Source organism: Gamsiella multidivaricata, assembly GCF_025024155.1.
Source record: "Gamsiella multidivaricata strain RSA 2152 chromosome Unknown BC939scaffold_79, whole genome shotgun sequence".
In the NCBI taxonomy this organism is placed as follows: domain Eukaryota; kingdom Fungi; phylum Mortierellomycota; class Mortierellomycetes; order Mortierellales; family Mortierellaceae; genus Gamsiella; species Gamsiella multidivaricata.
The window spans coordinates 16,218-32,455 of record NW_026251787.1 but is presented as its reverse complement, the minus strand read 5'-3'; the positions used below and the strand labels follow the sequence as shown (position 1 = coordinate 32,455).

The window sequence follows — 16,238 nt, the reverse complement described above, 5'->3', positions numbered from 1 at the left end:
TTATAATACGCCTAAACCCATGCCTGTGCTGGTTTATTCATACCATCCCGGCAAACGCTCACAGTACTTTATCCAATGTATGTATGTATGAGAATATTTAAATTACAAGACAGTAAATAAGTAAAAAAAAAAAAAAAAAAAAAAAAAACGCCGTGTTTATTTATGTTCCCTTGTTCACATATTGGCCTTCGAATCTCGATGGCCATCCCAAAAGATCATAATCTCCTCGCCGTCGCCTCTAGTCGACGACCGTGAATCCGACATGGTCGAGAAGGTCGAGTCACGCATGGCTGTCGACCCAGCGGATGAAGTCGCCCATGGTCTAAGATTGACACCAGTTGCAAGGTCCAATAATGGATCACTGTCGCGACGATGCTCTGCAAGGGTAATGGGTATGGATGCAAACACGGCAGTCGTTCCAGTCATGGGTATGGATGATGTCGTGGACACTAGTGAGACTGACGACGAATTGGCGTTAGATGTGATTGCGCTCGATTCCGCTGCCGACAAGAATGGATTGGACAAGCGTGATGATGGCGTATTGCCATTATTCTGGGTATGATTCGCAGCTACCAACTCTGCCTTAGTCATGAATGGATTCGTCTCCTGATTGTTGCCGGATGCTGTGCCTGTTGCTGATCGCCTCTTGGCTTTGCCATTGGGTCCGTTACTTGCTCCATCAATATCGCTGTCCTCCTCCACCTCTGTATCAGAGTCGGAATGATGTGTTGTATTCCCTAGCGGCGATGGGTTCTTCCTACTAGCCTTTTTGTTCTCTTGATGCCGTTGGGATTGTGAGCGTTTGATCGAGTTTGTGCTGTGGAGCGTGTTGGACCGTTGGATGAGATCAGCCTGTGTGGTCTTGATGGTGTTGAGTTTCATGACCTGAGGCGTTGCCTTGGTAGTGACGGCCATAACAACGGCCTCGTCCAAGGACGCCATTGAGTCGTGTTTGTTGCGATCCTCGTCTTGTAGAGGCGAAAAGTTTTGTTTAAGCACTGTACAGTGGCCAATTTCATGTGGAGAGAGAAAATTCATTAGATACTGTGGCTGTTAAGGCCCTCATTGCCGTTGACATACTGAAAGCCATTTCAGGCCCTTACCTCCGCCGCGCTGTACTGTGGCCTCTGGGGTCACCACAGGGCTATCGCCGATCATGCTCGGAATATATGCGATCCTAATGACATCCTTGCCACTCAAGTCGCCGTTTGACTAGTGGCAGGCAGATAAATGTATTAGAAACATGTCCAATTAACGAAAATAGCATTCAGGAACTCTTGTAGTTTATTCTTATTCCAGTGAAGTCATCCAGAGTAAACACGGTTTCCATGTGCAGCAATCATTTCATTTCCTCGTTGCTCCTGCAAAGGTGGAACTGTGGTGCGTCCAAGCGTTTTCTGGACAGGTCGCTTGTCTCGCCCTTGCTCTCTGAGGCGTCGCTGTGGTTGGTCAGGCACATGTAGGCATTTTTGTATTTTTAGCGCCGAATTTTTGCTGCCCAGGACCATGCGGAGATAGGCAAGACAGACGCCTTTCACCAGTTGCTCGTTTCTGCTGAGACTAGTCCTGGTCTATCCATGTAAGACCTTCGTTGTCTTTCGGCATGAGTTGAAACGAATGCTGCTAGTGACGGCGTCGCTCCGATATCCTCAATTTATGGACGAAGGTAGTGATTTGTGTATGATATGCATGAAGGAGAAATAGAGAGGAGAAAAGAGAGGGATGGGGAGGGGGGGGGGGGGCTTACCGAGTGCCAGCGCTTAGAGAACGAGTCCAAAGAGTCATCCTGTCCCAGCATCATCATGGCCTCTTTCCTTCTGCGCCGTTGTCCTCGTCGTATCACAAAGAATGCAATTAACGCCACGACGCCCAACCCTGCTATCGCTCCAAGGACAGGGCCGATGACTGAACCGCTGGATGCTGACTCTGTGTTTGTATCGCTCCCATTGTCGACACCAGTGTCGAAGGGAATCTTTACGCAGCTGGCAATAGGGCATTTACAGGTGGAATCAATGACGGAAAGTGAGCAGGTGTATCCAGGTTTGCACTCTGGGCACACTTTCTCGGGGCAGGTGGGTATAGCACAGGCTGGTCCTGTAGTGGTTGTTGTGGGTAGAGACATTGCCTGAAGAGTTGTTGTACAGGAGGGATGCAAAGCAGGTGGGTATGTATGTGCAAAGAAGGTGCCTTGGTGAGTTGTCTAAAGAGGCTCCTAGGCAGGAAGTGAAGAGTGAGGTGTAGGTGTAGGTGTAGGTGTGAGGGGTCGTTACTGAGTACTGAGGGAGACCAATAGGAATTGGAGTTGGAGGAGGGGATCAATTCGCCCACAAGGGTATGGATGGATTCAAAGGACGGCAGTGGGCGTGATGAGGAAGATGAAGAGAGATGACAATGGCACGGAAAGTGAAGAGGTGATGCTTGTGGGCGGGGTGAGCGAGAAAGAGGGGTACTCGAAACAGAGACGGGGCATGATGAAAACCGTAAATTTCATTTAAGGAACCTCTGTGGTGCGCGGAGTGCGGAGCGTGTATGTGCCTATACTTTTGCCAGCTCAGGTCTTGCTGTCCAACACACCCTTCAATTGCTCGTTTTGAGGCAAAGAACGCCTCCGCACCATTCAATCGGATCCCTTGGCATCTCCAGATGACTGCGGATAAAATACCTTAAGGATCTGCCTGCGTTTTCATATGTTGTAGGCAATTTATTTCGCAGATATTTGTAATTTCATTCTGTAAAATATTCTCAGCGAGGTTGAGTTTTGATTCTACAGCTCATGCCGCAAAAGGCGCACAGTCGCTGGTCAATATCCCATAGCCCTTCTTGTTAATCCAATGGCCGCCGTAGTTTATATCGACCGCTATCTTCGAGCCGCCTGTTCAAGTAGGGAATCTGGGCTTTGGGGGAGCAGCAACTTGGACTTTGGGCGAGCTTGGAAAAAGAGCGGTGGTGTTTTTCTGCATGCGATCGGCGAAAGGGTGGATCTGCCAGTGAAAACAATGTTTCCGGGTATCTCAAGGTGGACTCTCTCGTCTACTTTACTGACGGACTCGCCAGTGCTGATATACGCTATGTATGTACCGGAATAAATCAGAGTTAAGGCGTTGAGTAGTCCACTTTATAATCCCCCGAAACTGTCCTGAAGAAGGCCGGTGACTTGTTAAACCGAGATAAGTGTGCAGTTCTTACCTCTCATCGTCTTATCAAGATCCAAACGGATAGAACGTAGCCTCCCTTTGATGTCGCAAGCGGCTTCCCTCTCAAAAGTGGTGAAATGGAAGGAAGATTCTATAATCAGCGTCATGAGGTGCCATGTCAGGTATGCGTTGCCGATATTGGCAGGTATACCGTTTTGAGAGGAAGAGTAGCTCTCATAGATGGGTACGACGTGCGCGACAACATTATAGCGGTCGGGAACAGACCCAAAAACACGATCGCTGGTGCTCCATGTTCTGTCGGCTGCCAGGCGATGAGAGAGGCTGGTACGCTGAACGTTCAAACAAAGTATGGGTCATCTTCTCGTGGTTTGCCTTTGAATTGGAAAGTAAATATGTTATGAGCACAGCATGCTCCATAGGTCTTGAATCAGAGCGTCTCAATTGACGATGACTTCACGCTCAACAGGGTATTTCAAGTTGAGAATATCGACCCTGGGCTGGGCTTCGCCATCAACATTAGTAACTCCCTTTATGCCGCTGATCTTGACACTGTGGGGCCTTAGTTGCTCGGCGATCTATCAAAAAACGATAAGTAAAACAAGGAATCAAGGGCCATGGCTTTAATGGCTGTTACTCAGTCGCGAGATCTCGACATGCATGAACTCAGCGCAAACATCCTACTCCTAATTAAATTGAATACAACATCAATTTTACCATCGACCATACCAACCTTGGTCATGTCAGATGCATTATCGACAACCACAACCCTCAGCGAAAACATCATCGCGGCAAGGGTGTAATATGATTTGAATATCAATTTTGAGTGGCACTCATTAGCCGAAGGACTCCTTCGAATAAATGATATATCTACCATGCCGACAGACTACATTTGGTAGTAGGTGCATGACGGTAAAGACACATATACACAGGTGCGGAGTTCAGAGGATGGGCATCGGTCAGCTTTCTGTTCTCTTTCACTTGCTTCACATAGTTCGAAGAGGCAAAAATAATCGTGGGAAAAAAGAGGCAGAGCACATCAGCTGCCTGCACAGCACAAAGGCGAAGTGTTCCCAAAGTAATAACCAACCTGCTCACCATGGCGCCTTTGTTGAAGAACGCCATTTTCAGCTATCGACTGACACAAAACCATAGGGAGCGATCTATAGGAAAGAGCGGAAGCGAGAACCTTATGCTTCAGTACCTGTGCCATTGCCCGTGAACAGCTCCAAGTGCCACATTCTTGCTGTAAGGGATCCGTTTATAAGCTTTATTTACAGATGAATGTAACGGAATATGTATACATATGTTGTGGCTACAGAGTCATATTTGAAAGTCGTATTCTGGAGGTCGTCGTGATTGAGAAAGTCAAGGCATAGAGTTATGACGATAGTGGTCCCTGAAAATAAGTATGCGCAAACTCCTCATCGACAGGGATGATGTCTCGAGCTCTTCGTGATCCTGCCTGCCCCTGTGCTGATATCGATAGCGATGATGTGCTGGACGGTCCAGTAGCCCTGGATGATCCTGAATAGTTGGATGTGCCGGGGTTATTCGATGTAGATGAAAATACGCTGCTTTCAGCTTCTTTGTGCTTCCGCTTTGCTGGGGCGTAGTCGTGTGGAGGCTGGGGTTGTCCTGTTAGATGTCTAGCGAATGTAGCAGCGCGACCGTGTGTTAAGAACGACCATATGGACTTCAGGAGTACACCTCGAGAGCAGACCATAGTTCATACCGATACATCCGCAAGCGTGCCTTGGCAGGCGTCTGTGGCGAAATGAGTGGAAAACGACACATTTCGAGTCAGCACTATATCGTCCTTGGTTCGAAATCAACATATCCCTGTAGTGCTACCGTGCAATATGACACTGCTCCACATACCTCGTTCATGGTCAAGGCATGAAGAAGTAACACTGAATGGTCATGCAATGCTGTCGCTGCCCGCTGCTTGATCTCCTTTTCGAAAACGCTGTCTTGGTGTGTCAACATGGGTGTTTCTTCGACTTGTCTATGTTGTTGCGGTAATATCTTCGGGTGCCCATAGGGCCTTCCGGTATCCATGGCTCTTGATGCCCAGCCGTCGTGAGTCAGGGTGTCCTTATGTTCCCAAATAAAATAAAAATGCATGATTAGCTTAATACCGATACGTCATATAAAAACAGTTAAACCCGCTGATGATTGAGTCGCTAGGACCATATCGGCTGGCCGTTGGAGTCCAAAGGCTGAAGTTCAGCATGTCGTATACCCTTGAAAAGCCTATAGTGGGCAGCTTGCACCATGTTTTGTGCAGCCATGCTGTCGCGGTGGAAAGGCATCTGGCAGGCTAAACAATACATGCTACGCATATTCACCCGTTCAACAAACCCATGGTCGCATTTTCTACTTGGACCAACAGGGCTATTGAACGGGCACTTTTGCGACGCGTAGTATTCGTTGATACCGACCACCGCATGACTCCTGGTCCTGAGCTACAAGGACAAGATAATTTGCGACTCGATTAGATTGTGTTTGCCTGTCAATAGGGCCACAAAACATAGCGTTATATCAATGCTCTTACCGCTGAAATCAACTTAGCGCTGAATGTGCCGTGCAGCGAAGTCAACCCGGACGAGGTGCCGAACTTGCCGAGACCCACACCCCACAGCACCTTGTTGGTTGGAACGGCTTTCTCCTGGTTGTCTTCTTTTACCAATTTGAGAATAGCCTCGATAGTGATTCGGTCCTCTGCATCCCTCGCTTTTTTCAGATCCCAAGTGTCGCGATGATGCCGGAACGATTGGTTATAGTGCTCGTTCAACACCTGTCTGATTTTATCCATTGAGTTCAAGAACAACCGAACGTCCTCATCAGAAATGCCTCTTCTCGGCAATAGTGAACTCTCGGCATCATGGATCACGTCGGTCTTGCGTCCTTCGATAGCTCTGCGATACTTGAACTGAGGCTGCATCAAGGCCTTTTGCTTGATATTGAGAGTGCAGTATTTCCCTGTCGGCGGCCAAGGTAGTGTTCCATCCGCCAAGGGGGGATCAAGGATTAAAACACTGACGGCTGCTGTGACCACCTGGCCCAGGTCAATGCCACCAATCCAGACATCCCTACCGTCACTACACAAAGGGAAATATAGAATGAGTGTTTGATATTCTAGTCCTTGAGGAGACTACCTTCCAGAAAAAAAAAGAAAAAAAAAAACTTGCCTACCAAACGTGTCCTGGAGTTCCTTTGCCGATCCAGAGAATTCGTTCCTAATCTCTTTCAACCACCGATCGGTTCCCACCTTGGGATCGACTCGGCCAGGAACGGGGTTTGAGGGCTTGTACCCCTTTGTGACACGCGTGTCGCAGGCTAGCAACCGCAGCTGGAATCCGTCCGTCTGGAACGTGCCTGTGAGTACGTACCGCTTTGTGTATTGGTTACACGTGGCCTTTGGATTCAGGTTTAATGACTTCGAGGGACATATTAGGTTGCAAAGGAACTCGTCGGGCGCTATTCTTTTAAAAGTAGCCTCAAGTTCGTTCAGTTTGTACTTCTTGGTTGAGTCCATTTTTAAAGCTCCTAAAACGTCCTCGCGAAAGCTATCGTGGATAGAGTAGAACAACTCTTGCTCCGTTATAGTTATGAAACCATGGCGGATCGGCGAGATAGGGACTGCAACTGGACGTTTAGCTACATCCACCAGTTCTCGAAGGTGCAGAAATCGGACAAGAAGACTCTCCTTGGGAAGTGTCCTCTCATCGAAGAAACGTCCATCGCCTCCATCCCGCTTCTTAAACTTTGCAATGAAGACACAAATGACAAGACAGGTAAATTAACAAGCGTTCAAGGAGGAAGAGAGGAGGAAGAAAGAAGAAAAGAGGAAGCAAGGCCTACCTGTTTGATCATTTGTTCGTTCTGCGACTCCCAGAGCATGGTAAAGTCCTTTGCCATTTCCTGGGCCAGCGGTGCAAGAAAATTAGAAGTGGCCATCCAATTGTCGGGTCGCACGGCTTGAGCGTGCTTGGCTATATACATGTCGTACACATCTCGTGCTAGTTTGGTCACAACAGTAAATGCTAACTTCTTGAGGGAGCTACAGAATCGGGACAGAAGAGTTTTCAAAAACCCCTCCAGCGCGGTGGCTGCCTTCCCGCGTACGCACTTGTCCTTGAATAGGTTGATGAACTTTTTTCTGATTTTTGCCATCATCATCGCTCGAACTCTTAGACAGAAGATCCAGTAACGCATATTGCGCATCTCGCTTCCCATTGTTTCAAAAATCGGCTATTCTGCATATGATGTGAGTGATCCTTTGAGGCTTCGTTGTGATACTGGCGCCTTGAGCAGGAGGACTGGCGGCATGGGCGAGTATGATGTTTCGTCTCAGCGAACCGACATGGAGAGATCTTAACGGATGAAGCTTCATATGAGCTCGCTTAGCAACATCTCGGGCTGACCGCGTCGCTTCCTCTTTCTGCTCAGTGGTCTCTTTTTCATCCTCCGTGGCCGCATTCTTGGCAACTTCTTTCGCTTCTTCCATTTCCTGCTCTTTCGCCTTTTCCTTGGTTACCGCCCTGCACGTCTTTTGGCTCAACTGAACAAAGGCCCTTATCTCCACAGGAGTAACACGTTTTGGGTTCTGTGGCACGGTCTTGTACTGATATTGAGGTTGTTGGGGTTGGTGGGGCTTATCTGGCTTCCAAGCAAATGAGCGCAGACTTTCCAGAATGCTCTTCGCCTTGCCCTTCGCTTGTGCCTTGGAAGGTTCGACTGTTCGGAACTTGTTGAACGTTTGATGCTTCTTGTGCCGGATGGGATGGTCATCCATAGTCCTTTTGGCGTTTAGCAAGATCAAAGAACATTGACAACTTGTTAATACAAATGCACACAAACGCGGTATCATTGTGGTACAGTGGTGTAGGAATAAAAGCTGCTATGTATGTACCTTTTCGGAACCTGTTTCGATTCTCGCAGCTGCTTTTGCCGTTGCCGGTAATTGAATTTGAGGGCCAAGAACGATTGTCGCAAGCTCTTGAAACCCTTCTACAGATTATCGTCTCGCGTGACGTCGTCAGATCGCTGAGTGGAGCTTCAAAGTCCGTGTTTTTTTGGTTTAAGCGCGCGACATCATCATGGTCCAAGTACTTCTGGACCATATCACGAATATCATCTACAATTTTTTTTTTAAAAAAAAAAGAGGCGGGATTAGAAGGACTTGTCACACTTCAGTTCCAATAACTAGACGTGGCATTCATCCTTACAAGACCAAGGAATGTCCCTTATCACTGCCAGGTTTGATATGGCTCCAAGACCAAAGATATTCTTGCTGTAGTCATTGTTGGACACGATACCGAGCGCCGTGAGTCCAGAGCGCCCAATTTCCAAGTACTTGCCAACTTCGAAAAGATCGTAGACCAAGAACCGGCCCCAAGAGATGGGTCTCCAGACAGTTTCCACAGTTAGATAGATCAGCATGTCGCTGTCTTCTGAAACAACAATGTCACCTGTGCGGCACCAATTTGCAATATCCGCGTCTGCCTCGAATGGAGAAACCTTCATCCTCCAACCCTTGGAAACTAGAAATTGTTGCAAGTCCTGCCTGTCCTCGTAGGTCAAAGTCATTGTCTTTCAAAAGGCCTGACACTCCTTTTCCTTCTGTTTGGATGGCCACTTGTCCTGCCTGCTGCCGATGTGTTTCTCGATGGACGAGTAGGACTCTCTTGCTTTCAGCAAAGCATCTTCGGCAATCGTTAGACGCTTGAGGTGAGTCGCCCTCTTCTCTAAGGCTTGACGCCCATCCAGATAGATGGTAATATTGTTTGGACGGGGGAAGAGGCTCAGTAGCGCTCGTTAGATGGCTTCATGCGCCTTCTCTGTGTCTTCGTATGTGCAAAAGGCCCACCGAATTTGCACAAAGAGACAGGCGAGCAGATCCAGGTGATATGTAACCTTTGGCTCGCTGTAGTCTGCTATCGCGATACCAGGCTCGAACTTTTTCTTTTTCAAGACGCTCCACAGCCCCACTACGCCCATGGTTACTACAAGTAGGGGTGTGGTAGGGGAAAATTTTAGTACGGGAGAGTTTTAGTATTGGCAAGTAGGAAATATGCTCTGGCATGCTAGTTCTAGGACATTTGCATACATAGCTTTCCTCGAGGCGTATAGGTGTATTTGGGGATGGGTATATGTGTTGTGTGTGAGAGAGAGAGAGAGAGAGAGAAAGTATAAGTTGTGCTGTGCGTGTGGAAGAGAGAGAAGAGTCTGTTTGTTCATCCAACCCCTGACGATGTGGAAACACGTTGTGTAGTAAACAAGACCCGCTGTGCGCACAAACAAAACCAGTAAGGCAAACAACATGACCTGAACTGCCAAGAGCAATATTGTGGAAATTGCCCTGATCAATATCAATGGCATCCTCTCTTTCATTGGATGGAAATTGTCGACTATCATGCCCCTGCTGACCTTAATAGCTTAAGATCCAAAAGTTGCAAAACGACGCGTCTAAGTAGACAAGTAAACTCCTAGACATAGTTGCACTTGAGCTCTCCTGCATGCATACAGAGAGTAACAGACAGAGTGAGGAAGAGGGGGATGGTGAAAGAGACAACGAGAAAAAACATCCAGGATGGTACATGCTCGCCCACTAACACCGCCCACGCATGCCATATCCTCGTATCCACATCACACAGGCACACACTTCTCCTTGCCGCACATCACATCCGAGTCCAACTCAATTGGCCCAGCTATGAACTGCCTGCAACTGGACGACGCGTTAAAAGCCAATGGTAGGTCAATTGAGAGCCTACCTCTCCTGAACTCGTTCGCAATCGCCTCATTCTTTTCCAGTCGATATTATAACTAGTTACATGCCCTAATGGCTCATTATGGGTTTGGAGTTGAGTGAGCAACTTGACTCAATCGAAATGACAATAACAGGTATTTTATTTCATTCAACATTGCCGTGCATGCTTGTTACTGCAGCCATGGGAAGATACAACTGCAATAAAGGTGTCGCGTAGCCCATGTGTCCTTTGTCAAAGCATCTAGAGCCTCCACCCTTGGGTGCGGCACGTTCTTTATCCATAAGATTTGTAAATGTTAGTGACAAAGGTAATTGGTAATATTACAGGGGGACTTACCCACAAGCATGGTGAATCCCGTCAAAACAGAAAACATCCCCCCACTTTCGCAGCTCATTCAGCTGCCATGGCGATGAAAATCCATGATAGAGGCCATGTTCCCGATCGTAATAGGTGAAGTAATTTTGGTTCTCAAGGTCCTCCATCCAAAGCCGAGCAGAAATGAGTGGGTCGTCATCCTTTCTCATTTGTTTAGCAGTCAACGCATACAGAAGGTTATAGACGTCGTCGTAGGTGATGAAGTCGTCCCTGGAGAGTCGTTGGTTGTCGCCACCCTCCATTAAACGAGTAAACCTTGCATAGTCGATTGTTAACTGGTTCATAATAACGGAGATCGACATTCCCCTCATAAGCATAGCCTTAATCCTTTCTCTCATGGCCTTGGACTTTTGCTGAGTACCGATGTTGCCTTTGTCGCCCAGAGTGTGTATGTGCTGGTAATTGTATTTGATGCGGTAAGTTTCTCCTGGTATGCCATCGCGTGTTTGTAGAGGACGATATATGGCATTAAAATGGGACAAGCATCCACATTTATTAGAAGCAAGTTCCAGTCTGGTCTTCCCAGACTTTCCGCCTGGCTGCCTACCCTTGACCATGTACTTCACACCTCTGCGATGACAGCCATAGCGTGTCTTGATCTGACCGACCCTCTCCTTCTTGGCCTCGGAACTGCTGGCGAAGACCTTGGTGGTATAAGCGTGCGGGCGCTCATGTTGGGTGAAAGCGGTTCCAATGCTAATCTGGTGCCGTGCCTTCCAGTCTGCGAAAAAGCTAGCCTTGAGGTAGAATACCAGTCGTTTTCGCTTACCTTGCGTAAATACCCGATCCTCTGGAACCCCACACGCATGGGCAGTTTCTATAATGTACGGATCAGAGAACAGGGAATCTCTCACGGCGTCTCGAACATGCTCTTGAAGGCTCGACTCAAGGTGCACTCTTCTTTTTTCTATCCTTTCGATATCGGCAGGACTGGCCTCAGGGGCGTCGTCGCGAGTAGGTGTGCCACCATCATCATCCTCATCTCCATCGCTGCTGACAAGGTCGTCTTCGTAATCCACTTCGTGGTCGTGGTCTTCGTTGTCGCGTATGCCCTCACCAAAGGGTTCACGGCTCAAGGTAACATCGCCATCCTTGTCAGTCATATGAATTTCAGCCAAACATTGTATCTGGATGTACAATTGTCGAGAAAAACATGTAGGTGTCAGTATATAGGATGGTGTCTAGTCGGAACAGGGTAAACCACTATCTGCTGAGTGTGTTGGATATCTTACTAGGGCGTCTGCGAGGGCTGCTAATGTCTGATTCATGTTATCATCGACCTGGCTCTGAGATGAGGTTGACTGGTTCACGTCCGGGGTGTTAATAGCGTGTTGTCGATTGCAAGCGGTGCGTTGTCGCGGTGGTTGTAGGATAAAGAGTGAAGGATATCGCGACGGAGGTGGTCAGCGTTTATTCTGGATTATTAAAGAATAAATGATCACGTGTACGAGTTCGTCTTGCTTGTTGTGATTTCTCTTTATGAGGGCACTGTGCTCTTTCTTTCTGTTACTGCAGCCCTCCAACTCCTCCTCCAGAAGAAGAAAGATCATGTCCGCCGCATCCCTGCCACCAACTCAATTTGCCTGTATGTGTCGCTAAAAGCCTTTCACGGCCGATTCAACTGGCCACTGTCAAGTGGACTACAGCTTCAGACCACTCCAAGTGCCTGCTTGTAGATTGGAGTAAAACAGATCAGAAGACCCTTGGAACTCTATTGCCGTCTGACTAACCGCACTCACGTATGCTCTCTTACCTGTCGTCGTTCTGCTCTCTTGACCATTGCCCTTGTGCTTGTTCAGTTCGCTCCGCTGCAGGAATCGGTCTCTCCGAGGGAGCTCCTGAGTTTGGCGCACCTGCTGGATTTGAAAAGTAATGCATCGTGATGAAAAGATCAGGACTGGAATCGACCATGGCTGCAATGAAACGCTCTCTGACCCAAATCAACTAATCCTTCCTCGATTTTTTTTACCACATCCTGTTTCTCATTCACATAGGCAAACTGGCAACATCCGTGTGCTTCAGTACAGCAAGAATGGGCAGTATCTTGCTTGGGCCACCCCGGAATGGTAAGAACAATTGCCCAAGCTTATCATTGGTTCCCTTCTCCAATTTGTCCTTCTTCGCCTCCCGCAGTTTAAGATTGACTTTTCTTTTCTGTATGTTAAAAATAGTGTCAAGGTGATGGACGCTCAGTCCTTGGAAATCGTTCAGGACTTGGCTATCAAGGATGTGCTCGAGATCGACTTTTCACCCAAGGGAACCTTCCTCTCGACCTGGCAGCGACAGAGTACGTTATTGTCCCCGTCAAATTGTCTGCGACAATAATCTCTCGATGTAACAATGGCGTTCGTACTCATACTTGTCTTTCATTTGGTGTCGACAGTCAAAACCGAGGATGGATCTCACAAAAACATGACAATCTTTGAAGTCAAGACTGGTCAGGAGTTGACCGGCTTCTCGCAAAAGTCGCAGAACAATTGGTGAGTGTCATTTGTTTGTTTGATGCTGCTGTTGACAATCTGCAGGGTGTAGTCAGGAGGCAGCACATCGGAAATTACGAATATCTTGGTCGTCGCTTTACCTAACTCCATTTTCCTTTTGATAATGTCCTAACATAGGAACGTCCAGTGGACTGACGATGAATCGTACTGCGCCAGGATGGTCTCCAACGAGGTTCACTTTTGGGAACCCAAGAACTTGACAAAGACTCCTTTCACCAAACTGCGTCAGGAGGGTATGTCCCAGTTCTCGCTCTCCCCTGGAAAGAGTACCTCGGTCGCAGTCTTTTTTGGTGAGCGCAAGGGAGCTCCCGCCATGGTCCGGATTTACTCGATCACCAACTTTGCTGTGCCCCTGGCCAGCAAGTCCTTCTTCAAGGCAGATCGTGTTCAGATGATTTGGAACCAGCTTGGAACAAATGTGCTTGTCTGGGCGACGACAGATCACGACAAGACTGGAAAGTCGTATTATGGAGAGACCAATCTGTACTATCTGGCCGTTGCTGGTAACTTCGATTGCAGAGTCCCAATCGATGGCTTGATCCACGATGTCGCCTGGGCCCCTGCCTCTAAGGATTTTGTAGTCATCCATGGACAGATGCCGAGCCCTAAGACGACTCTTTTCGACCACCGCGCCAACGCCGTGCATGAATTTGGACGGGACGCCCGTAACACAATCAAGTGGAACCCACAGGGACGCATCTTGGTATTGGCGGGATTCGGGAACTTGGCGGGAACCATGGACTTTTGGGACCGCAAGACCTTGAAGAAGATCACCAGCGTCTCTGCCCGTGATACAACTGCGTGCGAGTGGTCACCCGACGGTCGCCACATTTTGACTGCAACGCTCAGTCCTCGTCTCCGTGTCGACAATGGATACAAGATCTGGCACTATACTGGAACGTTGGTCCACACTGCGGAAGTGAACGAACTCTACCAAGTCAGCTGGAGACCATGTGCGCCTGAGATCTATCCCATCCGCTCCTCATTGTCACCTGCTCCCAAGCCCACTGCGAACTCTTCCGCCGCAGCCGTAAAGCCTGCCCCCGCCCGCGTCGGCGCATACAGACCTCCCCAAGCCCGTGGCACACCTGCCCCCTCTTTACTCGTTGATGCCAACGCCAGCACATCGACTGCAGCTTCGACCGCCTCCACTGCCAGTTCTGATGCTGCCCTGTCCAAAGCGGCATTAAAGAACAAGAAGAAGCGCGAGAATGCCAAGAAGAATAAGGATGGTAGCCCCGAGGAGGGTGGTGCTCCTACCCCGGCAGTATCTGGATCCGGTAGTAATTCACCTGCTCGCTCTAATACCCCTCGTCCCATCTCCAATACCCCTCGTCCTAACTCCAATAACAACAACAGCAGCAATGGCAACAGCAACAGCAACAAGAAGTCTCAGAACGGAGCACTTCTCCCAGCGACGTCGGCGGTCTCATCTCAGATGACGGAAACAGAGAAGAAGATCCGCAACGTGACGAAAAAACTGAAGCAGATCCACGAGCTGAAAGAAAAACAGGCAGCCGGCGAGACGCTCGAGTTGACACAGTTGCAGAAGATCACGGCTGAGCCCGCATTGTTGAAAGAGCTGGAAGCATTAAAGGTGTAGCGGACACGCAGTTTTCGGGACAGGGCGTATTAGCGAGGACTGATGGTGCTCCTCGGATAAAGGTCGTTTCCATGTAGAAGAACAGCCCATCTTTTTGAATTAAAAAAAAAATAACCTCCCCCCTCGCGTTTAATTTGTTATCAGTGCTCTTAACTTGACTTGACTTGACTTGCTAAACTGGAGATCTCGAAACCATTCTCTTGGCGTGTTTGTTGAGCAGATTGCAGCCTAGTTGGACCCCAGCATTGCTGCCGCAAAGACCCAGGTCTTATACGTCTTGTTGACTGAAGATCGATCGATGGGCTCAACAGAACGTTTCAGGGACGGGATCTGCTGTTTGATTTGAGACGATCCACCGAGCGCAGTCCAACAGCACCAACATTGCATCTCCGTGGATTCTCTTTCGCGTCATGTTTCCTTCTCTGTATCCTCTTCTGTCCATTTTAAACTTCTCTAGTAGTGGACCGCGACTGCACCTTTCTGCTGCCCTCGGCATTGTACATCACTTCTTTTCTCTATCAGAGCCGGCGACCTTGAGAAGGGCGTCCTGGTCCTCGGCCGCGAGCAGCACCAACACCAGGAACGAAGCGATCATAGATCAGCATATTTCGCATCCTAGCTCACCACGCATGTCATTCTCAATACCGTGTTCACAGCCTTTGACTTTGACGTCTTCATTCAATCCCGAGGAGATATCATCGACGCAGGGCTTCAGTGGACAAGAGTCAGGTACTTCGGGAAGCCAACACTCTCTACAGCCCCCTAGATCAAGACCAGGATACGCGTCTATGTTTACATCTGGCGCCGGGGATACATGTTGTCCTTTTGATGGCATCGTAGCATCCAGCAGAAGTACTTCCACGGCCTTGACGGGACTTGGAACAGATCCACATAAGTACCGCGTCATCGGCGATCATGCAAGAAATGGTGGCGCGTTCTCATCCAATACTGACCTCGGCATTGACCAGCACAGCTATCGTATTATCAACAACCCGACAGCGTGGAGCGGTGGAACGCTTCCGACTATCAAAGATGTTTTTGGAGTTGCGACGAGCCTTGATGCGGGCCTAGACAATTACTATGATCCATTGCGGAGTGATGGCGCGTTTCCATCTATCGCAGCTGTTCCCAGAAACGCATCATGCCTAGGCACAGACACGCATGATTGCCGCACTACTAATGGGCCGGTGTGGAGTGATGGCGCGCTTCCATCCATCACAAGCGACGTCGGAAACGCGACGAGCTTCGATACAAACCTACACAACTACAGGCGTATCAGCGATCCAGCATGGATTCAGGAGCTTTATTGTTTTCAGCACCCTATAGAACGCTGCCTCCAGATACACGACTCAGAGCTTGGCCATTTACAACAAGGAGCTCATTCGGAATGCGACTTTTCGCGGTCGCTGTCGCCTGAGGATGTTCATCAAGGTCAAGAAAGCATGCCTCCGGAAATCATTCGCATGTACAGTCAGAGTTCACAGCATTGTATGCAATGTGAACAGCAGCAGCTTCAGGTTCAAGGGCAAGAGGCATTACCGAGTGCAGTTTCCAGCACAGATCATACCGATACTTGGTGTCTTTTCGAACTTCCCTACTGCTATTCCCCTCCGCCTAATATACCACATCGTCTCGATATGACAATCGCGACAAGGTCAGAAACAAGTTGTGCAACAACTGTGCCTTCTTCTCGGTCCAGCCTTCCAAATATCTTTGCAGAATCCCGTGTCCGGACGCCAGATTTATCTGGAGAGAAATATACAGCTACTCGACCACCGTCGATAGTCTGGGATCACAGCCAAGGAACGTCTCCTCAACAGAAGTATCACAC

The 16,238-nt window shown here is 48.6% G+C and overlaps 7 protein-coding genes across 7 annotated transcripts; 2 read left to right on the top strand and 5 right to left on the bottom strand.

Annotated features, from left to right (window-relative positions):
- Window positions 1-352: 352 nt before the first annotated feature.
- BC939DRAFT_299345 (uncharacterized protein) lies at window positions 353-2,476 on the bottom strand. Its single transcript, XM_051551373.1, has 4 exons — window positions 1,748-2,476; window positions 1,104-1,212; window positions 766-998; window positions 353-458 (listed from the first exon to the last, which is right to left on the bottom strand). The coding sequence occupies exons 1-4, from the start codon at window positions 2,120-2,122 to the stop codon at window positions 450-452; spliced, it is 726 nt and encodes a 241-aa protein (XP_051408157.1). The 5' UTR covers window positions 2,123-2,476; the 3' UTR covers window positions 353-449.
- Window positions 2,477-2,857: 381 nt separating this feature from the next.
- On the bottom strand, window positions 2,858-3,939 carry BC939DRAFT_506764 (uncharacterized protein; the record flags this gene model as incomplete). The annotated part of the gene is made up of 4 exons (XM_051560820.1): window positions 2,858-3,066; window positions 3,187-3,484; window positions 3,602-3,730; window positions 3,886-3,939. The coding sequence occupies 4 exons, from the start codon at window positions 3,937-3,939 to the stop codon at window positions 2,858-2,860; spliced, it is 690 nt and encodes a 229-aa protein (XP_051408156.1).
- A 461-nt stretch (window positions 3,940-4,400) lies between these two features.
- Window positions 4,401-5,445, bottom strand: BC939DRAFT_463782 (uncharacterized protein). Its single transcript, XM_051557280.1, has 3 exons — window positions 5,034-5,445; window positions 4,888-4,919; window positions 4,401-4,801 (listed from the first exon to the last, which is right to left on the bottom strand). The coding sequence occupies exons 1-3, from the start codon at window positions 5,277-5,279 to the stop codon at window positions 4,534-4,536; spliced, it is 546 nt and encodes a 181-aa protein (XP_051408155.1). The 5' UTR covers window positions 5,280-5,445; the 3' UTR covers window positions 4,401-4,533.
- Window positions 5,041-7,563, bottom strand: BC939DRAFT_299299 (uncharacterized protein). The gene is made up of 4 exons (XM_051551372.1): window positions 7,020-7,563; window positions 6,347-6,921; window positions 5,710-6,256; window positions 5,041-5,620 (listed from the first exon to the last, which is right to left on the bottom strand). The coding sequence occupies exons 1-4, from the start codon at window positions 7,392-7,394 to the stop codon at window positions 5,339-5,341; spliced, it is 1,779 nt and encodes a 592-aa protein (XP_051408154.1). The 5' UTR covers window positions 7,395-7,563; the 3' UTR covers window positions 5,041-5,338.
- On the bottom strand, window positions 7,564-8,866 carry BC939DRAFT_299282 (uncharacterized protein). The gene is made up of 3 exons (XM_051551371.1): window positions 8,387-8,866; window positions 8,071-8,295; window positions 7,564-7,957 (listed from the first exon to the last, which is right to left on the bottom strand). The coding sequence occupies exons 1-3, from the start codon at window positions 8,745-8,747 to the stop codon at window positions 7,734-7,736; spliced, it is 810 nt and encodes a 269-aa protein (XP_051408153.1). The 5' UTR covers window positions 8,748-8,866; the 3' UTR covers window positions 7,564-7,733.
- A 2,243-nt stretch (window positions 8,867-11,109) lies between these two features.
- BC939DRAFT_463775 (uncharacterized protein) lies at window positions 11,110-11,665 on the top strand (the record flags this gene model as incomplete). Its single annotated transcript, XM_051557279.1, has 1 exon — window positions 11,110-11,665. One exon carries the CDS (start codon window positions 11,110-11,112, stop codon window positions 11,500-11,502), a length of 393 nt encoding a protein of 130 aa, XP_051408152.1. The 3' UTR covers window positions 11,503-11,665.
- A 137-nt stretch (window positions 11,666-11,802) lies between these two features.
- On the top strand, window positions 11,803-14,528 carry BC939DRAFT_463771 (eukaryotic translation initiation factor eIF2A-domain-containing protein). The gene is made up of 6 exons (XM_051557278.1): window positions 11,803-11,888; window positions 12,103-12,172; window positions 12,298-12,369; window positions 12,475-12,590; window positions 12,687-12,783; window positions 12,922-14,528. The coding sequence occupies exons 1-6, from the start codon at window positions 11,852-11,854 to the stop codon at window positions 14,405-14,407; spliced, it is 1,878 nt and encodes a 625-aa protein (XP_051408151.1). The 5' UTR covers window positions 11,803-11,851; the 3' UTR covers window positions 14,408-14,528.
- The last annotated feature ends 1,710 nt before the right edge of the window (window positions 14,529-16,238 follow it).